General features: G+C 42.9%; 1 protein-coding gene across 1 annotated transcript in view; it reads right to left on the bottom strand.

Annotated features, from left to right (window-relative positions):
• Positions 1 to 24,186, bottom strand: part of LOC117829352 (disco-interacting protein 2 homolog C-like) — an 85,183-nt gene that overhangs the window by 60,772 nt on the left and 225 nt on the right. The window contains exons 2-3 of the mRNA XM_034706983.1: positions 2,086 to 2,180; positions 1,514 to 1,581 (exon numbers count right to left, since the gene is read on the bottom strand). Of these exons, the coding sequence (XP_034562874.1) occupies positions 1,514 to 1,581; positions 2,086 to 2,180 (163 nt within the window). The remainder of the gene's footprint in view (positions 1 to 1,513; positions 1,582 to 2,085; positions 2,181 to 24,186) is intronic.

The raw sequence follows: 24,186 nt of genomic DNA on the forward strand, positions 1-24,186 counted from the left end.
TTTATTCATTTTTCTTACAGTGTTTTATGTGTCTGTTTATAAGTGTCTTAACCGTTTTATTATGATTCTTTAATTTAATTTAATCTAATTAATTTCTTACAGTGTTTTAAATGTCTGTTTATAAGTGTCTTAACTGTTTTATTATGATTCTTTAATTTAATTTAATTTAATTAATTTATTACAGTGTTTTAAATGTCTGTTTCTAAGTGTCTCAACTGTTTTATTATGATTCTTTAATTTAATTTAATTTATTTATTTATTACAGTGTTTTAAATGTCTGTTTCTAAGTGTCTCAACTGTTTTATTATAATTCTTTAATTTAATTTAATTAATTTATTACAGTGTTTTAAATGTCTGTTTCTAAGTGTCTCAACTGTTTTATTATGATTCTTTAATTTAATTTAATTATTTTTTTACAGTGTTTTATGTGTTTATTTTATTGTACCTCACTGTGAAGCACTTTGGTTAACTGTTTATATTCATCTTAATATTTTATTGTTTTATGTCTTTTTAACGCTTCAATTTTTATTATTAAACCAATAATTTTTGTATTGTAATTATTGTATTCTTCTTCAGACTTTTATTTTTACCTTTTTTTATTGTCTAAATTATTTATTTATCTTCTTGAAGTCTTTTTAAGTATTTTAAAAGTGTCTTCTATATTTTAATATATTTATTTTATTGTATTTCATTTTATTTTCTAACAGTGTTTCAACTTATTTTATCTCACTGTGCAGCACTTTGGTTAACTGTTTGTATTCATCTTAATATTATATTGTTTTATCTCTTCATTTTTTATTATTCAACTACTAATTTTTTGCCATTTTAGAATTTTTAGTATTTTTCTTTAACTTTTATTTTTACCCTTTTTATTGTTTAAATTATTTATTTATTTTCTTAAAGTGTTTTAATGTGTTTTTAAATATTTTTAAAGTGTCTTATGAGTTTTAATATGATTATTTTATTTTTTAAAGTGTTTTATTTGTTTTAACTTATTTTACCTCACCGTGAAGCACTTTGGTTAACTCTTTATATTTGTTCTAATATTCTACTGTTTTATTTATTTTTAGTTCTTCGATTTTTTTTATGTAACTACTAATTTTTTTGACTTTTTTTTTTAACCTTTTTTCTTATCTAAATATTTTTTTTTTTTTATCTAGTATATTTGTATTAACTATTTCTCTTTGATTTTTATTTATATACAATTTATTGCAATTTTTGTGCATTACTCTCTACTTCTAAATCCATTTCTGTTTAATGTTTAGTCATTATAAAATATATTTTATCTTGTTTTAAATCACTTAAATGCCCTCGATTCATATGAAAGGTGCTCTCTAAATAAAGCTTGATGGATTGGAGTGTTGTTGAGTCATTTCTTTAAACTTAAACAAACTTAAAAGCATCTTAACAGGACTGAAGTTGACTTTTCTTCCCTGTAGTTGCTGCACACAGAGGGAACTCCACTTCATAATGTTTGTTTCTATCAGTCAGCGAGTTAAACATTGATCCTCACCATGTTGACCTCTGAGATGCTGTCGATGCTCTCCACCTGCACGTCGATGCCCACAGGGATGGCTGAACCTGCAACAAGAGGTGAAACCACATCATTAGTTTCACTCACGCTCATAAATCAAGGTGAGGTTCACGCTCCAGGTGACGCCGTGTACGTCTGAGGAGCCTTCAGGCAAACATCAGGTTGAAAGGAATCTCTGTTCCCGTTCACCCGGACGTGTTATCTGGATATCTTTGGAGTTCAGTTTGAGTGAAACTTTCACAAAGCTTCAAAAAGCTTCATTTATATCTAAAGCCACCAAAACCTCAGTCCGGTGAAAACATCCTTTCTCCTCTGCACCAGCACACCACAGCCGTCCCCACCACCGGTCCCCGGCTCCCCCGCTCCAGCTGCCTCATTAGCAGATTAAGCTTGTTTAACCGCTAAACCTTAACAACCTGATTTGTGCAAACACAAACAGAGCAGAAATAGCTGAGCAGCACAAATCCCTGCTGAAAAACCAGCTTAAATCACAGCTCCTCACTCCCCCCGTGTGCCGCTCCGCCTCCACAGCGTGACCCTACAGAGTTCACCAAGGAGACCCGTCCCGCCCTGAAACCGACCCCGAGGATGTTTGGAGCTCTTTCCTGATTCGACCACGAGCATTAGCAAAGATTGAACCGTCGTGCTGACGTTTGACAATGAGGGGAATCAGGACTGTCAACACGCAGAACCACTAACTCACTCCGGGCTGTTCTGAACTCCGGCCTCACTCAGAGGGTTTGTTTTGGTGATTTGTGGTGACATGAAGTCTGAGCCAAATTTAAAACCTTGAGGTTCATCGTGAGTGTTATTCTTAGATTATATAAAAGACTATTCTTCATTTAAAGCTCATCCAACGACAACCTGAAGAGTGGAATGTTATCTTTAAGTCGTTTGTTAATCAAGAAAGGGAGAAAACTCTCTCTTTGAACATGTTTTTCGAAGCAGATGAGACAGAAAAGAAGAATAAAATCAAACTGAAGAACACAATTAACAGTTTGACGTCTTTCAGATTTTGTGCGTCATCTTGGAACACCCTTGTTTTGTCTTTCTGTCCCCACTTCCTGTTTCATTTCTTATCTTATGTCTTGTTCTACGGCTGTGTAAGATGCTTGATTCTGATAGGTCAAAACCCTTTGACCACGGTTATTAACTTTCACTAATATGAGCAACACCAGAGTCTCCAATCCGCTGCGGACTCCACTGATTTCAAAGTCTTTTCTTTTTCTTTAAAAGTCACATTTTCAAGCTTTTTAATGGATAGGACAGATGAAGAGAGACAGGAAATGCGGGGATCAGAGAGCGGGGGAGGAAGTGCAGCAAATGGTCGAGGCCGGGAGTCGAACCTGCAACCTCTGCAAAGTCAACTAAAACCTTTGTAAATGGGACGTGCGCCTAGACCGCTAGGCCAACGTCGTCCCAGTTGCACCACTTTTCTGCCTGCTAGATCCATCAAATCAAAGGGCAGTGAGGGGCGCTGGTGGCCTAGCGGTCTAAGCGCCCCACATACAGAGGCTACAGTCCTCCTCGCAGAGGTTGCCGGTTCAACTCCTGGCTCCCCACATCATCATCATCTCCACCTATCATAAAGGCACAAAAGCCCCCTCCAAAAAAAATCAAAGGCTAGTGTCTGAAATCTGACTTCCACCAGATCCGCTGTGGTCCGGCTCCTTGCTCGCTCGTCTGTCAACTTCCACCGGTTGCATTTTCAGAACGCAGCACAGATCAGGACCGCCGGACAGCTGGAGTCATGTGATCGAGGTTTCCCCGCTGTAAACATTGAATCAAGGATTCTCCTCCTCCTCTCCTCATCCATGTTGTCTTTCTGGTCCTCTGAAAACCTCTGACCTGTTGACTCCAGGTCTGGCTCCACTCATCATGACTTTGGTTTGTTGTTGTAGTTAAGTGAAATACGATCTGGTGATAACACACAGTGTTTTATTCTGAAAATTAACCGGATGTCTGACTTCCTGTCCCGCTCCATCTGCTCTGTTGAGATTGATGCGTCGTGCTCCGGCATCCGGCACAAATAAAAGTCTTGCGTATCTGATCTGGAGGGTTTCCGTCTCTGATCCAGCAGGTCGGAGACGGACCGCAACGGAGAGGATCCAGTGGAAGTTAACACTTTGACTTCTGCATTTGGGTCCTCCTTCCTTTGTTTATTTACACATCTGACAGTGACAGAAACAGGCCCAAGTCCAGGAGTATCGTAGGCAGTGAGTCCGTACATTAAAAGAGTCAAAGTAACTCCAACACAGCGTCACAGAGTGGTGTCCCAGTCTGTCCGGTCTGTCTCCGATCCACTGCCTTGAGAATAGAAACCTATCAGATCCGGTGCTGTGACGGATTCGGAGACGGACCGGACATGGATCTGGCCATAAGACTGTTTCATCTCTGATGCCAGCTCGGTGATGGAATGACTCTGCCGTAGTCCATGTCTGTACAGTGTGCAATGCCAAAACCTCGGCTAGATGATTCTGTTTCTTTGTTGGAGAGTCCTAACTGGCCATGAGGGATGCAGCGTGTGGACATCGACGAGGAGGGGTTCATTCATAAACCTGATTCCCAGCAAAAACCTAAATAAAGTAGCAGCTGCATGAAGGGGAACTGAAGGCACTGGGAGTTTTAATGTCCATCCAAAAATGTCCCACGTTAAAATCTTGTGCCGTCACTTGTTTTGACACCAGAGCCAGTTGAATCTCTTCCATCGTGGACGCCTTGCACACAGCTTTGCTTTCTGACGTAGCAGAAGTCTGCAGGCGTCAGAGGTGTAACAGTCCGACCTTCAGAGGACAAAATAAGACAAGCTATAAATAAACTTCATGTTTTCATTCTGCCCAGTCCAAAAGAAACAGAAAATACCTTCTGATCTGCATGTCACCAAACCATGTCTGCTGGTTTAGTGCACACACACACACACACACACACACACACACACACACACACACACACACACACACACACACACACACACACACACACACACACACAGTGACCTCCGTCTGGACGTGGTTTACCAGGTTACATTCCTCTCTGCGCTCTAAATGACAATAAGGAAACTTCAAAGTGTGCGTTCAGAGTGAGCGAGGACGTGAAGTGTGTTGATTCCTGGATGTCCCTGAACGTCCGCGGCTCTGTCAACACTTTATTTAATGATTTTCACCTGACAGAGAGGACTATAAAGCTCCTCCGGCTGCAGGGTTTGTCCCAGCATGACTCATGAAAACCACCAGCGGTGCAGACTCAACATTCAGTGTAGCCCCGACAAAGAGTGCTGTCGGTGTGGGAAAAACCAAAAGCAGAAGGTCACCTTCTCTCACTGTCGTTACTGCTTTCCTTTTCTCATGTCACACCCAGTAAGAAAACATTTAGAGCATTTTATAGATAGACACGGAGCGGGAAGGAGGTCAGGCTCGCTCTCTGGGTTTATGTGAGGTACGGATTCAGCTTCAACACGAAGTTAGAGTTTTAACAGCTGAGAGAGGAGCTGTTTCACTTTAACCTGCTAAGGGAGGGACATACTTCAGCTGAGGTTATTGGAAAAGGTACCTGCTCTGTAAAGTATAGGAAACACAGGGAGGCCCTTAAACATGCATTCTCTCTAATCACCAGCAGGGGGCGAGGAAACTTGCTGCAAAAATGAAATATTATAACAGCAAACAATTTCTTGCCAGCTCTAATGTCCCTTAAGAACAGTTTTCTTGTGTTTCGACTGCGAGTGAACCGGCTACCAGCTGGGAAAACCGGTTCCAGAGAGGCTCCAACTCTTTGCTGGTCTAGAACCGCAAACCGCTTACGTCAGGGGCGAGGGGCGAGGGGTGGGGTTGCCGTGATCAAAAACACAAACGAAACATGTTTCCTCCATTGTCCTGCAGACTAATGGATTCCAAAGCAAAGCAGCGGTTGGCCAAGAAGACAAGCTGCCGTTGTCCGCCATCGTTGTTGTTGTGAGGGAAAGTTCGCGCTAGCGCTGCTGGGAAAAGCGGTCAAGTAAATCTGACGTCATGACGTGCCTCTTCCACGGGCTCGAGTGGGCGGAAAAACAAACGGTTGCCGTGTTGGTTTGCGAGAACCAGCCCGGAAGCTTTTGGTTGAACCAAAAACAGTTTTCTGTTCACTAACTTTTGTGTAAAGCCAATCACAAATGCATCCAGCAAACCAAAGTAGCATTAGCATCACCTGGTCTAAAATAAGTATCCCATTCCACCCTCTGACCCACAAAGTCAGTCCTGTACAGAGCACATCACAACAGCAGCGGTGCAACAAATGCATTCACTTAAAACCATAGACTGTATAATAAATGGACGTAGTCTCCGTGATGTCACCCATCTGTTTCTGAAGCTGTTTTGAAGTCAATCATCAGTGGGTGCCATATTGGAAATGCTGAACTCAACCTAACTTTGTCCAAGCTAGCTAACAGCTACAAGGTGCCCGCCTGTCAATCAAGTCAGGCATGCCCTTATTTGGGCAAAACACTCATAAGATTAATATCTTCACCCCCGTTCAGTGTGTGCTGATAGAGAAATGAGCTCTTCACACCTAAACAGTTTTTTGAACCAGGCTGTTATGGTCCTGATTTGTTGTGTGATTTGCCCTAACCCTCTCTCTCTCTGCCTGCAGGTTGCATGGGTAGGGGCGGGGCCGGTCTCCTCAGCAGTGAGGCTCATCAGGCACACCTGCTCATCAGCACTGGCTTCTTAAGCCACCACCAAACACTCCTCCAGTGCCAGATTATTCCTCTAGCCGCATGCTCCATGTCCCGTTGTAGCCTTGCTCCTGAGGAGATTCAAGCCACGCTTTTCTGTTTATTTATCTCGAGTTGTTTCCAGAGGATTGATTCCTAGTTTTTGTTTGTGAGTTTTTGATAGAACCTTTTTCCCCTTTTGGGTGATTTTGTGTTACTCCTAGTTTTGTACTTTTTCTCAGTTGTTTTTACCCGCAAGGCGCTTTTTGTTGAACCTTGGTTTTTGCTTAATAAATACTTTTTCCCTGTACTCTGCATTTGGGTCCTAGTCCTTTGCTCAAGCCGTAACACAGGCTGTAAACATGTTTATTTCTGCTGCAAAGATCGTCTTCTTTGAATGGGTGTGTATGTCGTTTCCGGTGTTTCTGCAGCCAGCCTCTAGTGGACGCTCAATGAACTGCCGTTTTTAGCACTTCATATTTTAAGACAGGAGGTTGCTGCTTGTTTAAAAACATATAATGCAAAGTCCTGTCATCACAACAGAAACACTCCAGGCCTGTAGGGGAAGAGAGGGTGGATGGTCACTTATTCCCACTGCCATGAAAATAAATAATTCTCATGTTGTCATATTTGCATCATTTCCAGTTTCTCCTGATGGGAATCATTTGTCCGTGTTTGAGCTTGTTGGCTAACGTGCTTCTGGCTCCAAATACGACAAGATGGCAGCAGAAAAATCCCCAAACTCGAGGCACCAAAAGGTCATGGCGTCATGGCGTCATGGCGTCATGGCGTCATGGCGTCATGGCGTCATGGCGTCATGGCGTCATGGCGTCATGGCGTCGTAGCTGAAGTAGAGGCTGCAGAGAGCTGAAAGTTATTTTGTCCTATCAGTTAACAACTACTCACAAACAACCTGTACACCTCTGTTTGTCTTTCCTCTTAACTCTGCTAGAGACGAAGCAAAGTGAGGATGACACTTCTTTTCTGACTGTGAGGATTTAAAGTGTCTCAAGAATGTGAAAGTAAACTCGAGCATGTGTCAGGGTAATTGATGCTTGTGCAGGAGGGTTGAACCAAGGACATCATGGCTTTGATTTCAAGGCTGCATCTTTCCCCAATCAGCCCATGTAAACACGTTGATGAGCAGCGTAATATGTGAGGCTGTTTCTGCAGGAGCGTTGCTGCAAGAGAGTCCACATCCGGAAAGGCAGAACAGATCACGAGTGTTTCTCTCCGTCATCAGTGAAGAAAGAAGAAGAGGAGACTGATAGAAGAGGAGGACGCCATGGTTCCTGCTCAGCCTGTTCACTATCAGAGAGAATCAGCACACCGCCTCAGGTGGTCTCATTGTTTCTGCTGTATCGGGTAATGTGGAGAGTGAGGGTAGTGATGTGACTGACAGCCTGAATGTGTGTTTACAAAGAAAAGAAATGCAACAAAGATGCTAACTCTGCGGTGCATGCAGGTGTTCCATAATAAAAGCAGACAGCAGGTCGGAGAGAGAGAGTTCAGAGTCTGTGAACCGAGATCTTTTCTGTGCATATGCCTCTAAATATAATTATTTTTCATTCCCGTGTGCGCACAGATTGTCCTCCTCTTCACTTAATCCAGCTCTGCACTCTTCGGGTAACTCACAGTTAGCAAGCTGCTGCAGATTTAATAACACATAAAAATCTTGCCTGGTTGCAGCTTTAAGGTCATTTCTTTGCCCAAAATGTGAGTCGTTTAATCCGAGAACACGGAGCAGCAGATGGATCAATTCATGCAGTCATAAGCAGCATAATGCAGCGCTAAGGTCACTGCATGTGTGTTTTGATTTGACTCCCAATCAAAGGAGGTGGAGAGGTGAGAGGTGAGAGGTGGACGGGGGGATTAAGGGATGATTTTCCCGGCATGAGCTTCTGGAGAACATGAGCGTCAGACTTCCTACACAATCCATAGTGAGTCAGCGCAGCCATGCGTAACAAGGGCAGCTCAGCCGGGATCACAGTAATGTAATGAAGGACTGCAGACTGAAGTATCTTTTAGCCTACACACACACACACACACACACACACACACACACACACACACACACACACACACACACACACACACACACAGCCTGTATTTACTGAACCTTTAAAAAAACACACAGCAGTGGTTTCAGTGTTAAAGCACATTTACTGCAAACAATGCAAGCTGAACTTTGGAGAAACATCATTCTAGTTTCTATTTCTGCTCAACGACACGTCTGGTTTACTTCATGTCACCAGAGGAAGCAACTGTCTGTCAGCAGCAGACATGAACGCAATTACATCCGAAGGACCTCCATAAAACATCGGTGTGTGCCAACATGAGAATGAGGAGAGTGAGCGGTGTAGTGGCTGTGATGGAGAGCAGAGCAGAGACACACGGCAGGCAGCGAGACGAGCGATGCACCTTTGAGTGGAGGTGAATCATCTCTGTCTCTCTTCTAGAAGTATTCTCTGAAGTCTCAACCTGTTGTCTTGTCTTCACGGTGCCTTCCACATGACCCTCATCACTTACCCCTGTCTGTCTGTCTGTCTGTCTGTCTGTCTCACATGTAGGTCCCACCGAGTTAACATCACAATTTGAACTCGTGTCTTCTCTCTTGGCGCCGTCTTTCTTTCTTCTATCTATTAGTCTATCTGATGCTCACTCTCTCTCTATCTCTCTCCTTTGCTTGTGGCAGCTTGAGTTGAAAAATATGACAAGATCTGGGTTTCTTTTCATAAACTTTGGTGGCATCATGAGGGACGCAGTTCGAACTTTGTGTAACAGATTTTATCAGAGCATTCTTGCTGATACACAATACAACATTTTCTGTGGGGGTGTCTGGTTTAGTGGGTAACGGCCAAATTCCACCAGATTCGTTTCCGGTCCGTCTCTGATCCGTCACAGCACCGGATCTGATTGGTTTCTATTCTAGTCAATGTGTTAACTTCCACTGGATCCGCTCCGTTGCGTTCCAGCTCCATCTCTGATCCAGATCAGATACACAAGACTTCTATTTGTGCCGGATGCCGGAGCACGACGCATCAATCTCAACAGAGCAGATGGAACGGGACAGGAAGTCAGGTTTCACCAAAACAAAATGAGAACATCCGGTTAATTTTCAGAATAAAACACTCTGTGTTATCACCAGATCGTATTTCACTTAACTACAACAACAAACCAAAGTCATGATGAGCGGAGCCAGGCCTGGAGTCAACAGGTCAGAGGTTTTCAGAGGACCAGAAAGAAAACATGGATGAGGAGAGGAGGAGGAGGAGAATCCTTGGTTCAGGGATTACCGTGGGGAAACCTCGGTCACATGACTCCAGCTGTCCGTGCTGCTTTCCGACCAAGCGGCAACCTCCGGTCTCAAAATATAAAGCCCATGCGGAAGTGTTATAAACTGCAATTCATTGAGCGTCCACTAGAGGCTGGCTGAAGACGAGCTTTGCAGCATTAATAAACATGTTTACAGCCTGGTTCAAAAAACAGCTTGGCTCTACGAAGCTAATCTCTCTATCGGCACACATTGTAAGGGGGGGGGGGGGTTCTAACGCGGCGGTTCAGAAGATATTAAGATTACAAGTTTTTGCCCAAATAAGGACATGACTGACTTGACTGACCGGCGGGAACACATAGCTGTTGGCTAGGAGGCTCAAACCCTGCCTCTTTACGTCACACTCTGCCTGGTTGAGTTCCACATTTCCAATATGGCTGCCGCCGTCGATTGGCTTCAAAACAGCGCTCAGGAACAGATGGGTGACGTTGGTGATACTACGTCCATTATTTATACAGTCTATGGTGTTGATGGACGATAGAGCACAGAGACGGAACGCAGTGGATCAGAGATGGATCTAGTGGAAGTCCAATATCAGACAGATAAAGAACAACTCTAACATAATGAAGAATAGAAACACCTGTGATGGTTCTGTCTACAGCTACCTTAACAGAGAAATCTGGAGGACTAATGACGACAAGTTTTCTGTATGGCAACAGTGGAGGAGGCTCCTGGAGTGGGCTTAAAGAGACAGTAGCTGAAATGAGGGTTTTCAAAGACACCAGCCTGAGGTAAGCGAAGAGTTTTTAGAGAGGGCCATATAAAGCCTTAAGATAAGCAGAATACCCTCTCTTTATGTTTGTGATGAATGTCGGGGTCCTGCTGACCCTGTCCGGTTTGAGTCAGTCACTAAACTTTACCCCTTTAATTTTCATCACACAGTTCGCCTCACCGTCTGGAAGTTTTGTCAAAAAAAGCATTGAGTTAAAATGTTCCCATCCTCCATAAAAGAGCTCAGCGTGGTGTGATCGAGCTCTGTAAGTGGACCGACTCTCGAGCAGACGGAGGAAGGATTTCTGAAAATAGTGTGACGGATTGTTTTAATGAATTTAATGACTGGCTGCTGTTTTTATTTTGTCTGAGAAGCACTTTTACATCCGATCACACCACAGCGGTAAACAAACCCTCTTCCCAGAGCCAAACCAGTTCTTTAACGACAGAGATGAATCCATCAATATGATCTAACCTCGTTATCTGAGACTCGGGCTAAACGAGGTCAGAAAACACGCCGCGGCCCGAGGCCACCAGCAGAGCTCAGAGGCAGGGTTAATCACTTACAAGCATTTGGCTTCAAGATGTCAGACTGCAGCACTCGGAGGCTGAGGTGGTCTCATGTGAAGTTTATGGGGACAAATTTAAGTTTAAGAGTTGACCCGAATGTAGAAACACTCTGAGTCATTCACAGGGCGGAGAAAAATTAGAAGAAATGTTAAATCAGGTCTCTGGAGGGTTCTCTGGAGGTCTCTCTCTCCTCTCAGCAGCTATAGGCTTATCTGCAGAAAAAGCAGAGATTTCCTTCTGTGTTAAATTATAGTCCGTAGAAATGCCGCAGGGCCGTGAGGCAGACAGTGGTGCATTTGTCGTCCCCACCCTGAATGACAAGCAGGACCACATAGACGGGATGCCAACAAACCGTATAGACTGAGGAGACAGATTCAGCTGTGTGTGACTGCGTGACATTTACCTAACAGCTGTGCTGAAACACACATTTGAGGTTTGAACTCTGAGGATCCTCTGCTTTCTCTTTAAATAACTCGAATACTTCTGAGTATTTATAATAGCTTAGCGGTGAGGACTGATGGTCGGACCAAAATACGATGAATGGAGGAAATAACCACCAAATTAAACAATGGAAATAGACACACTCCTATACATAACAGCTTTAAAAAACCCCACCACAACTAACTACAACAGTGAGATGCTAGTTTAACATTCACCTCTGTTTACAGATAGAACCTTAGGCTCTTGAGAAGCGGTCTGGTTTCCGTTTCCAAAAGGCCGATAAACAGTCTGTATGGAGAGCAAAATCAGGAGGAACACAATCCAGCATAATGATTGAAGGATTTCTTCCTCTCTATGAACAGATATCTGCATGAAGAGCAGCTAACAATCTGTTCTACATCAAACATTTACACTGAGACACAAATCTGCTTGATGCTGTTTCACTAAAGACAATCAGCACTTAGATTTCCTGACTTCCCTGAACGCAGCATCAGAAATGATGGATCCCACCTCCATTCAACAAACAAACATTGTAGACGTAGTTTTCTTCTCCTCTTAAGGACAGACCTGACAAAGCTTTTTACTTTCAGCTACAACTAACCTGTAATTACAGATTCTGATTCAGAGACATGTTGAATCTGGATCTCAGGGTCTGGGTTTTAGTCTGAGAAAGGGTTCTGGTCTCGGTCTGTAGTCTGAGTAGTATCCACCAATCAGGTGTCAGCAGGAGAAACAGTCTGTATGGAGAGCAACAGCAGGTGTTCTAGAATTCTGACATCAAAGACAGAATTCCAGAATTCTGTCTTTGATGATGTCAGAATTCTGTCTTTGATGATGTCAGAATTCTGTCTTTGATGATGTCAGAATTCTGTCTTTGATGATGTCAGAATTCTGTCTTTGATGATGTCAGAATTCTGAGAACAAATGGAACATTCCATGAAGAAGGTCAGAGCTAAAGAAACATCAGTGTCTCTAATCCTCTTTCATAGACCTCCATTCAACAAACAAACATTGTAGACGTAGTTTTCTTCTCCTCTTGAGGACAGACCTGACAAAGCTTGACCTCTGACCTTTGACTAATCTGCATCATGATGTTGTTATTTCAGCAAACTGAAGACCTGTTAATTATATAAATAAAGATAGAATTCAAGAATTCTGTCTTTGATGGAAAAAATGAAAATTCCATGAAGAAGGTCAGACTTTGAAAAAAACCCAACAGTGTCTCTAACCCTCTTCCCTGGACCTCCTCAATTTCTTGCATCTACTAACAGATTGCCTTTACATACATACTTATTTCAACATTTTGATGAGATATGATTTTCAGGTTCATGAGTTTTGGGATTAAAAGGATCTCAAACCTCATACAAAACTACAGTTTTTTGTAGTGTTATAATTGAGGCATTTTCAGGGTTTCCAAATACTGAAGTCACAGACTAAAGTAAAGTTTGGATAAAAACTTAAAAGGTCTAGTTTTTGTGTTTTTAATGTTTTTAGATCAAAGAAGAATAAAAGAAAGAGACTGTCATCACCAGGAAAAAAGTCAGTGTTCTGCAAAAATCTTAGAAGGACCGTGTTTACAAACTCTGGACATACATCCTCTCGTGGTCGTCCTGTAATGACGGTGAAAACCTCTTAAGTCAGGATTAGTAAATTGAAGCCCAAACATCCAACCACAGTTTGGATAGCGTTTATTCAAACAGTCAATGTTGGTTTCCTAACAGAGTCTGTTCATAGCTGAGTGGGCCCCTGTGGGGGTGAAATACCAGGGCCACGGCAAAAACAAAGCAAGGTAGTCTTACAAATATGAGACCAGGAGGAGTGACGCAAGCTCAGTGGCATCCTGTATGATGGTCCCACTAATACACTCGTATGAAATGCAAAGAGAGGGGGTTTATTTTGTACCATCTTGAGTTTTGTGCATCTTGTTTCAGCTGCTTCACCTCACAAAGCATGCAAAGTGTGACTTTGGCTTGGCCCAGGTCTAAGTGATGCTGCTAAAGGCTTCGACTGACACACTAGGACCCTGTCTTTCCCTCTCTCTCCTCTCTCTGCCCGTCTCTCACTTTAACTCTTCCTGTCCCATTAAAGTTACTAACCATAGACCCTTCTGGAGTCCCTGAGCTCCCTTGTCTCGTAGGTTCCTCTGGATCTCTGCTGCTGTGGACGTGCCAGACTCCAGCTGCTACAACTACTACTATCCGTCTCCCCACTATCATCTCTCTCTCTCTTCATCTCCCTCTATCCCTCTCTCCAAAACGGTCTCAGCAGATGTGTGTCTAACATGAGTCTGGTCCTGCTGGAGGTTTCTGCCTGTTAAAGGAAGTTTGTCCTTGCCACTGTAACTTGCTAAATGTTGCAAAGTGCTCTGCTCATGGTGGATTAAGATGAGATCAGACTGAGTCCTGTCTGCAAGATGGGACTGGATCTGAACCTGTCTTGATGTTGGGTCTTTGTTAATAATAGAACATAGAGTACGGTCTAGACCTGCTCTGTTTGGAAAGAGTCTGAGGAGAACGATTGTTGTGCCTTGGTGCTTTATAAATAAAGATTGATTGATAGCTTGTGCATATTTTCAGAGACAGTTTCCAAATATTAAGATCTCTTCTTCGTGATGAAGAAGTAAAGATGTCTGATAACTTCACACCTCCTGATGTGACCACACAGAGACGTTTTAAGCTCTGCAGGATTTATCTCGTCGGGAGCTTTCGCTTTATAAAATGATATTATTTTAATCCTTAAATCGACGTTTTGAATCATGTGTTTGCCTGAAACGAGTGTCTGAACACATCTATTATTGTGTGTTTGATACCGATGATCTTCATTGCAGACGTCAGTTTATTTTCCACCCCTCCATCTGCTCCAGACCTGGAATATAATCCAGATTAATGCACACAAACCCCCGCAACTCACACAGTACACACACAAAAACACACACACAGGCACTCATTATGCTGCCAAAACACACACACAGGGACACACAATCACTTTGGAGTGAGCACACCGAGTCCTAATGTATTCAAATGCATTAATTCCCACACACACACGCACACACACACACACACATTCTCGTGCCGACACACAATGGTGTAATCTGGGTCAGAGTTGGTGATTTGGGATTGACACATCCGTTGTCTGGGTGACCCAGTGCCGATCATCACATCATCAAACCAGCCTGTACGCATCGTCAGCGTGGGACAGAGTAATTTCCTCTGATGGACGATGTGAGGGAGAGAATTAAATCATCAGGGTGATGAAATTAGGTGTGTCTGCTGTGTGAGCGGGCTCGTGTTCCTATCTTTGTGAGGGCCAATTTGGGTTTAAATTGACTGAAGTGGGGACATGTTAACACGGTAACGTTTCCCTGCAACGTTTCTTTAATGTGACGACGTGTTTACATCGTAAGGATATCGAAGCATCGTAAAGACACATTATTGCATTGTGAGGACAGCTTCCTGTTTTAAGGGTATTTCTGCAAATCGAGGACATATTTTTTAATTCTAAGGACAGAACTGCAGTGTAGTGACATTTTTGTATTTCAGAAGCATCCCTCTTGTTTCCCTCTCCTCCATTGGCTCCTGATTTCAAGATTTTATTGTTGACTTTTAAAGCTCGCTCTGGACTTGAACCCCAGTACCGAGTCCCTGAGCTCCCTTGTCTCGTAGGTTCCTCTGGATCTCTGCTGCTGTGGACGTGCCAGACTCCAGCTGCTACAACTACTACTATCCGTCTCCCCACTATCATCTCTCTCTCTCTCTTCATCTCCCTCTATCCCTCTCTCCAACACGGTCTCAGTAGATGTGTGTCTAACATGAGTCTGGTCCTGCTGGAGGTTTCTGCCTGTTAAAGGAAGTTTGTCCTTGCCACTGTAACTTGCTAAATGCTGCAAAGTGCTCTGCTCATGGTGGATTAAGATGAGATCAGACTGAGTCCTGTCTGGAAGATGGGACTGGATCTGATCCGGTCTTGATGTTGGGTCTTTGTTAATAATAGAACATAGAGTACGGTCTAGACCTGCTCTGTTTGAAAAGAGTCTGAGGAGAGCATTTGTTGGGCCTTTATACTTTATAAATAAAGATTGATTGATCCTGATTTTCACTCCTCTTTTTTAAGAAACCTGATTTTAGTACCTTGAGAAACAAACAAGTGTCTTAGTTCGGCTTCCTTTATTTAACGTCTAGATCTCTTTCCTAATTTTCTCCTTATCCTACGTGGTGGCAGTGACAGAATCACATTGAAAGCCAAATATTAAATCAATTTAATGTCTCTTTCTTTTTCCAGCAGACTTTGAATGATTGATTTTTGGTTGATTTTGGCCGGGATAACACAAGGATCGTCACCACAAAGAGGTAGTTGGTCTGCCAGGAATAACACTGCAAACTGGCAAACTGTTGTCTCTGCTTTGTGCCGAGTTTAATATTGGATGCCCAAGTGAGAAAGTAAGATTGATGACTACTGAGATAAAACTTGAGACATAAGAGCCAAAGAAAAAAAGGACAAATCAAATGTGTCAGGATGTAGAGTGAGTTCCAAAACGACGCCTGCAGTTCCTCCTTACGGCCACAGGGGGCGACAAAGAGAACAAAGCTTAAACCCTTTAGACTCAAACTCCAAAACTTTACCTCGAGGTTTAATTTAGTGTTTGTTTGAGTCTGTACGTTGGATTGACGATGTAATGGGCAGTTATTTTGGTTATCGCAGTGATGGTTCCGCAACAAGGGTCCTCACTAGTACACAAACAAACATGTGTGTGTGTGTGTGTGTGTGTGTGTGTGTTTGTGTTTCTGACCTCCAAAGCCTGGTCTCATGGCGAAGTCGTGCTCCTCGATCCTCAGCAGCTGTTCACTTTTTATCAGCAGTGTTTTGGTGCTGTCCTGCCTCTTCAGTTTGTAGTCAATACGTCTGTGGACACACACACACACACACACACACACACACACACACACACACACACACACACACACACACACACACGACAGACAGAGGGACAGATTGTTGAGTGATTAGGTGATTTATCGTGGATGTAATTGCATGTTTTGATTAGAGAAAACACAGTTTGTGGTTTTGTCTCTCTGTTTGTCCTCCCCTGCCGCTCCTCCCTCCCTCCCTCCCTCCCTCTGTGCTGCTCGCTCTCATCCTGCCAAAACCATAACCTTAATCAAAGGCGTGGCACGGCTCCACGAAACAAACAAACAAACACATGCACGCGTTCACACATGTGCACAAACATCGCTCAGTGCTTCTCCGATCAATAACAACACAGGTAGATGATGTCACACTTCATTTCCCATCAGCCATTTCTACCTGAACCTCGATGTTAGAGTTAAAGGGATGTGACACTACTCTCTAAGATTCTCTGTATCATAATGAAATCACTACTTTACAAGTTTTATCTGATTGATAACCTGTAAGATGAAGGATTTTTTTGGATATCAAAGTGAAAGTAAGTGGACCCTGCAATGTCATTTCAAGCCTTTCAATGTGACATTAAAGCTAGGGTTGGTAGTCTCAGAAACTAGCATGAATTTGAATGTAGCATTTCCTCAGGACTCCGTCTAACCCCTCCCCCCGTACCCCCTCCCCTCAGAGCTCCTCCAAAACGACGCCCCCTCTCACATGCACGAGCGCCGCTGATTCGTGACCATATGATGGTGACTGATTCAAAACGGGTCCTAACCAAAACCTTCTCATAGTGAAAGTTAAAAACACAAACAAACAGGAAATGTACGCTTTGCAGGAGGCGGGCAGAACGGCAGGACGGGATCTGATTGGTTTCATAATTTGGCTCCTGATGGCAGGGATTGGTTGGTGTTTTCCCAGGTTTACTCCGGCTGTAGATAGCAGCTTTTTTTACCTCTTTTATAAGAACACATTATGTATTGATTACCATCAGGACATAAAGATCATTTTATGTCAGCTCTCTTACTGATCTTCTGGCTGTGTAAGATGCTTGATTCTGATTGGTCTAAACCCCTTGACAACGGTTATTAACTTTCACTAACATGAGCAACACCAGACACAAACTGATCACACGTCATGTCAAATCAATACATGGAAAAGAGTTCAGACCAAGGGAGAGGTTCCGGTGGCTGGTGGGGAGGCTTTCAGCAGTGTGTCTGCCCCCTGGTGGCTGGCTGCAGTATAGGTCAAAAAATCCATTCATTTAACTGGGGGAGCAGTCAAACTTTAAAAAATAAATACACGTCGTACGAATGTTTGTCTCATCCGTATGCTGTGGTGATATGTAGTTAGTATTTCTGTTTTGTGTCCAAGGCCTCTTTTTCCTGAAAAGTTTCTTCTTCGTTGGTTATTAGAGTTTAAAAAACGGGGTTTTACTTCCTGTTTCCTTTGATTCACAGCCGCCGTGGAGTGAAACTTCAAAGGACACACAGCGTCTTGTGACGTCACGCTGTAGGGCGGAGCTTATTACAGTGGCTTCACAGGCTCTGGCTGCACAATGGCTGCGCCAAGGAGCGGGATTTTTTGGCTTCAGAACCGTACAACGGGAAGAGGCGGAGCAACGCTGTCCATTTTTATTTACAGTCTATGGTTCAGACACATTTAGCTTCTGCTTGTTGACACCACAGACTGTAAGGTGAGGGGAAACCGTTAGCATCAAAACAATGTGGCTAGCTTCAGTTAGCATGCTAAATCAGCAGGCTACAATGTTTTCATATTGGATCCCGTCCATCAATATGATGAAGGAGCAGGTAAGAGAAACTTTGGGTTAGCGATCTCTACAAAGAAACTTAAACCCTGAGCGGTGGTGATGATAGCAGCAGGGTTCAAAGTTGTGACATTAGTTTATTTTAAAGGAATGTGAACCGCAGAGCTCAGAGAAGAAGGAGAGCTGAATGAGGACAGGTTCATGTTCAATCCACCGACACAGGCAGAGAAGAATCCATCACCATGGAACGATCACTGACGAGGAATCACTGGGACTATTTTTAAAAACTGTGTATAAATCAATTTAAATCAATGTTTGTCTCACCCTGTCCGATTCTATTTCCTATAACTACCTGCTAGCCATCCATTATCCCTTACATGGACTTCATATCTTGTAATCAAAGAGTGTTCTGGTGATTCTGGTCTCAGGGAAATAAAGAAACACACTGAGCAGTGAAACAAAGCGTTAAATACTCTGTATGTCTGACATTTAACCGGGGAAACCCCAACGAGACGAGGGTCAGGATGTAAAAGGTGTAATTACAGCCTGAGTATGGCTTCCTCTCTGCAGCAATGTGTGTGTATGGGTGTGTGTTTCAGTGTGTGTGTGTGTGTGTGTGTGTGTGTTTAGAGGAGGTAAACACACACACACACACAGGGTACAGGTGAGCACACAATTGAAAAAGAGATAAAAGCTGTTTGAGATTTTCTCTGCTCGCAGATGAAAAGCCTCTTTGAAAGTCACACACCTTGACACAAACAAACCAGGACACACACCCACACACGCACACACACACACACACGCACACACAGAGAGAGAGAGAGAGTCACACAAACACATTTGGTTCCAATCATCGTGAGGTCGGTCAGCGTACTGGAGCTAAATCCTATCTCCATAATCCCTTAAATTAACCTTGAAACAATCACTCCAATCCACCTAACATATAAAATTTCAGGAGCACCTCGACCCTGACACCGACTCTGTGAATGGACTTTAAGGATTTTTCCTCTGGTTATAAAACAGACTCAATTTAAAACTGATGTCTGTAATGACCCAAAAAACAGAGTCACACCCGGTTACCTCGAGAGGAAAGGAGTCCAGAAGCCTTTGTTTACGTTTTACTCTGGAAGCACTCCGAGGCTTTTGTCAGTGTTTCACCTTCAGTGTGGGTGCGACCTGTTTATAAGTAATTACTGTCAGGTGAAAAACCACAAGAAACACAAACAGATCACAGCTGATGATGAAGTGAAGACAGAAACAATGTGAAGGGGAATCAAAGGTCAAATAGATGTAGTCTCTCATCATCTGAGATGCCCGGTCCACATAGTGTCCTGCATGCTTTGCACATAGAACAGAAGCTGGTGTCTTCACACTCCTTCTTCTGGGTAAAATGCTCAAAATGGTAAATGGACGTCTATAACTCTTTCTGACCACTCAAAGCTCTTTTACACCTCTTATTTGATCAACGTGAACCGGGTTGTATTTCCGGGCTGGTTCGGAGCTGGTTGAACTCACGAACCAACACGGCGCCCGTTTGTTTCTCCGCCCGCTCGAGCCCGTGGAAGAGGCACGCCATGACGTCAGATTTACGTGACCGCTTTTCCCAGCAGCGCTAGCGTGAACTTTCCCTCACAACAACAACGATGGAGGACAACGGCAGCTTGTCTCCTCGGCCGACCGCTGCTTTGCCTTGGAATCCATTAGTCTCTTTTCTTTGTTCGCTGCAGGACGATGGAGGAAACATGTTTGGTTTGTGTTTTTGATCACAGCAACCCAAGCCCCTCACCCATGACGTAAGTGGTTCGTGGTTCTAGACCAGCAAAGAGTCGGGGCCAATCTGGAACCGGTTTTCCCGACCGGGAGCCGGTTCACTCGCAGTCGAAACATGTAAAATCGGTTCATAATTGAGCTCCAGCTTCGAACCGGCCCTGAAATTGCCTTGATCGAAAAGGGGTAATACACTACTCGTCACATTCACCCATTCACACCACATTCACTCACTGATGGTAGAGGCTTCTATAGTCAGGGACCATCAGTGTCAGCTAATCTCATTCACACACCGCTGACCAACAGCGGGAGCAATTTGGGGTTTAGAGTCTTGCTCAAGAAAACTTCGGCAAGGGGCGCTGGTGGCCTCGCGGTCTAAGCACCCCACCTTTTTTAAATGTTTTATTTTATTTTATTTAATCTTATTTTTACTTTATTTTATTTTATTATTTTTTTTACTTTATTTTATTTTATTCTATTTTTACTTTATTTTATTTTATTCTATTTTTATTCAATTTTTTTCTATCTTATTTTATTTTATCTTATTTTTATTTTATTTTTACTTTATTTTATTTTATTTTTATTTTATTTTATTGTATTTTATTTTATTATATTTTACCCTTGTCATTGCTATTATTATTGTTATTATATTTTTTAACTATGTTAGTACATTGTTGTATTCCTCTGTCCCGTGTTGTAAGCTCCTGTAACAAAAGAAATTTCCCCCAACAGGACAAATAAAGTCTATCTTATCTTATCTACAGAGGCTACAATCCTCGTTGCAGGGGTCACCGGTTCGATTCCCTGCCGCAACCATTTCCTGCATGTCTTCCCCCTCCTCTCTGCTCCCAACACTTCCTGTCTCTCTCCAGCTGTCCTATCAAATAAAGGCAAAAAGGCCAAAAAATATAACTTTAAAAAGAAAAAAAAAGAAAACTTCGAACCTTCTGATTGATTGACAACCGACTCCACCCACTGAGCCACAGTCACCTCAACTAAATCATGACACTATAAAATATCTCCCTCTACATTTTATGCAGGTTCACTGGTCGCACGGTATTAGGGGTTTAGCTCACATTTGAGACGACAAAAGAGTTATCACCAAGCGGCAACCTCCGGTCTCAAAATATGAAGCCCATGAGCAAGTGTTGTAAACTGCAGTTCATCAAGCGTCCACTAGAGGCTGGCTGCAGAAACACTAGAAACCACATACACACCCATTCAAAGAAGACGATCTTTACAGCAGAAATAAACATGTTTACAGCTGTCGTGGAATTTTCATAGTCTTATATATATGTATGTAGGAATGTTTAACTCTTGTATCTTTCCAGTCTAAGTGTCAGGGGCAGAGTTACTTCCTTCCAATGTCAGCAGAGACTACAGGATGATAGGCGAGACCGGGTCAGTGTAGTAATCAAGGTCTTCTTCTCTGCTCCGTTCTTTATCTGTATGTTGTGACTGACTGAGAGCACCGCTCTTCTTCCCAATTGTTTTGTTTCTTATTGTCTTAATATGGGTTTCTAACTGTAGTGTCGTCTTTGGGGATAAATATCACGCCTGAGGGATTGTCTGACTGAACTGACTTAGCACTGCACTCTCCTCCAGTGTATTGATGAATTCCACCACACTCATGGCTGCTCCAGCACTACAGACCTAAACTTCACCAAATCTGCAACTCTTGTTTGGCTGCAGCTCAGCATGAACACCAATAAAGCTTGTCTTGTGGTTGAATACGCTCAGTCTTATTAGGTTTGCATGGTTTGATTTAAGAGATCCATTAAATGTTTTTACAGACTGACACAGTTTGTTAGATTTGCACAGAGCTCAATCTGCAGCATGTGAAGCTTCCTGTGGTTTCCTACCAGACAAGTCAAAACTGTTTCAGGAGAAAACTGTGCCAGCAGCTGGAAACCTGCAGCGGTCAGTCATCTGCTGTGAGCAATAAAACCAGCACAGTCAATGAAGAGAGCTGTTTTTCCACAGGAGCTTTACTGCAGCGAGCTCACATTTTAAGATTGAATAACACAAAGAGGAATACACATAAAGCCACTTTCCAACCTGTGATATCACAGTGTGAGGAGAGGAAACTCACAGCCGGGCTCTGAGGGTTTTCTGCAGAAAAGGGAAGTGGAAAGGGAATCTCTGTGAGTGACTTCATCTCTAGAAGTGAACTCTCACAGATCCTGCCTCAGAGCATGCTGTGCAGAGATGAGCTGTGTCATGTTATGGAAGTGAAGTTACTCACATCAGCGTCTGTTACGTTCAAAGATTACATTCATGGCGAGCTCGTCATGTCCCTGTCCTGAGAGCTTTGACCTAACGGTGCCCACAGAATGACTCGGCCTTCTGGTATTCAAAAACATGGAGGTAGAAATCTGTTATCAACTATTTGCAGATGACGTCATGTTTCAGTGGAAGCTGACCACAGATTCTTTTTTGCTGTAATAAGCTTTGATACTCCTAAAGTTCAATGACTCATGTGTTTGTGCATGTGAGGAGGAGGATTGTTGATGACCAAGTGATTCAAACAAGCAGGAACCTCCAGTCTTAAAATATGAAGCCCATGCGGAAGTGCTAAAAACTGCAGTTCCTTGAGCGTCCACTAGAGGCTGGGTGCAGAAACACAGGAAACCACATACACACCCATTCAAAGGAGACAATCTTTACAGCAGAAATAAACATGTTTACAGCCTGGTTCAAAAAGACGAGTGTAGTCTGGAACGCTCATTTCTCTATCGGCACACGGTACGAGGTGAATTTTCTCGAAAACTTGTTATTTTTTAAGATATTAAAATTATGTGTTTTGCCAAAATAAGGCCATAGCTGACTTGATTGACAGGCGGGCACCCTGTAGCTGTTAGTGAAAAGGCTAAAGGCCCGCCTCTTTACCTCACACTAGCTCGACATAAGTTAGGTTGAGTTCGGCATTTCCAATATGGCTGCCGCCGCCGATCAGCTTCAAAACTGCGCTTAAGCAACAGATGGGTGACGTCACGGATACTACGTCCATTTCTTATACAGTCTATGGTTTTAAACCAATCCAAAAGAACGTGTTTCTGTAAAATATTGAACTCTGTTCACAAGCTTTAAAAACAGCAGCAGGAGTGGAGCATAGACTATATAAATAATGTACGTAGTCTCCGTGACTTCACCCATCTGTTTCTGAAGCGCTGTTTTGAAGCCAATCGGCGGTGGCAGCCATATTGGAAATGTTGAACTCAACCAAACTGCTGTCCAGCAATTGTAAAGAGGCGGGCTTTGAGTCTCCTAGCCAACAACTACAGCGTTCTCGCCTGTCAATCAAATCCGCTGTGCCTCTCATTGGAAGACTCATAATCACAATATCGTCAAAATTGCTGCGTTCTGAAAAAATTCACCCCCGTACAGTGTGTGCCGATCAAGAAATGAGCTATCCAGACTACACTCGTCTTTTGAACCAGACTGTAAACATGTTTATTTCTGCTGTAAAGATCAGCTTTTTTGAATGGGTGTGTGTGGTTTCCGTTACTTCCGGAGCAAGCCTCTAGTGGATCCTCGATGAACTGCAGTTTTTTGCACTCATATTTTTAGACCGGAGGTTGCTGGTCTAAAGCCTTTTTCATTAAGAAAGGAAGCACCTTATCTTAATGTGTGTGTTTCTCAGTAAAGCGTGTGTGGAGCCCTTCTCACGGCAGGTACAAAAACAGGTAGAGATCCAAGAGAGATGTTCAGTTGTTGATTGATGTCAGAGTGCATTTATGCGATTTAACTGCCCTACTTTTTAGATCTACTTCTTCATCTACTTTTATTTTACCTGTTGTCATAATCAGATATCAGCATTTCATTCTTCCAACATCAGGTTAAAAACTTAGAAACCTACAAACCCATTAACATTGCAGTCAGCCTCAGCTGCAGCTTGTGCCGTAGACGTCCAACAGCTGCAACAGCTACTACTACTCGTCTCATCACTATCACCACTCCCTCTCTCTCTTATTCTCCTCTATCCCTCTTTCCAGACCCAACACGGTCTCAGCAGATGTGTGTCTAACATGAGTCTGGTCCTGCTGGAGGTTTCTGCCTGTTAAAAGGAAGTTTTTCCACATCGCTGTAACTTGCTAAATACTGCAAGGTGCAATGCTCATGGTGGATTAAGGTGGGGTCAGACTGAGTCTTACCCTGTCTTGGTGTTGGGTCTCTGTTCATGATTTGACATAGAGTGGTCTAGACCTGCTCTGTTTGTGAAAGCGTCTTGGGATAACGTTTGTTGTGATTTTAACTAGTTATCTAATTTTAACAAACCATGACAAAAAATAAATGCTTTCTTTTCATTGAATAAATATGCAAATTTAACTTCATTGTTCTCCATTTCATACACCTTCAACCAAACACACCTGTGACCACATGTTCTTACATTTTGCAGTTAAAGACGTCTAAGAAGCTCAAACTCTCAAACTCAGGATACAAAGAGATTTGTTTGCAGAGATGATGGACGGACAGATCTA

The sequence above is a fragment of the Notolabrus celidotus genome, chromosome 17, assembly GCF_009762535.1.
Source record: "Notolabrus celidotus isolate fNotCel1 chromosome 17, fNotCel1.pri, whole genome shotgun sequence".
NCBI lineage: Eukaryota > Metazoa > Chordata > Actinopteri > Labriformes > Labridae > Notolabrus > Notolabrus celidotus.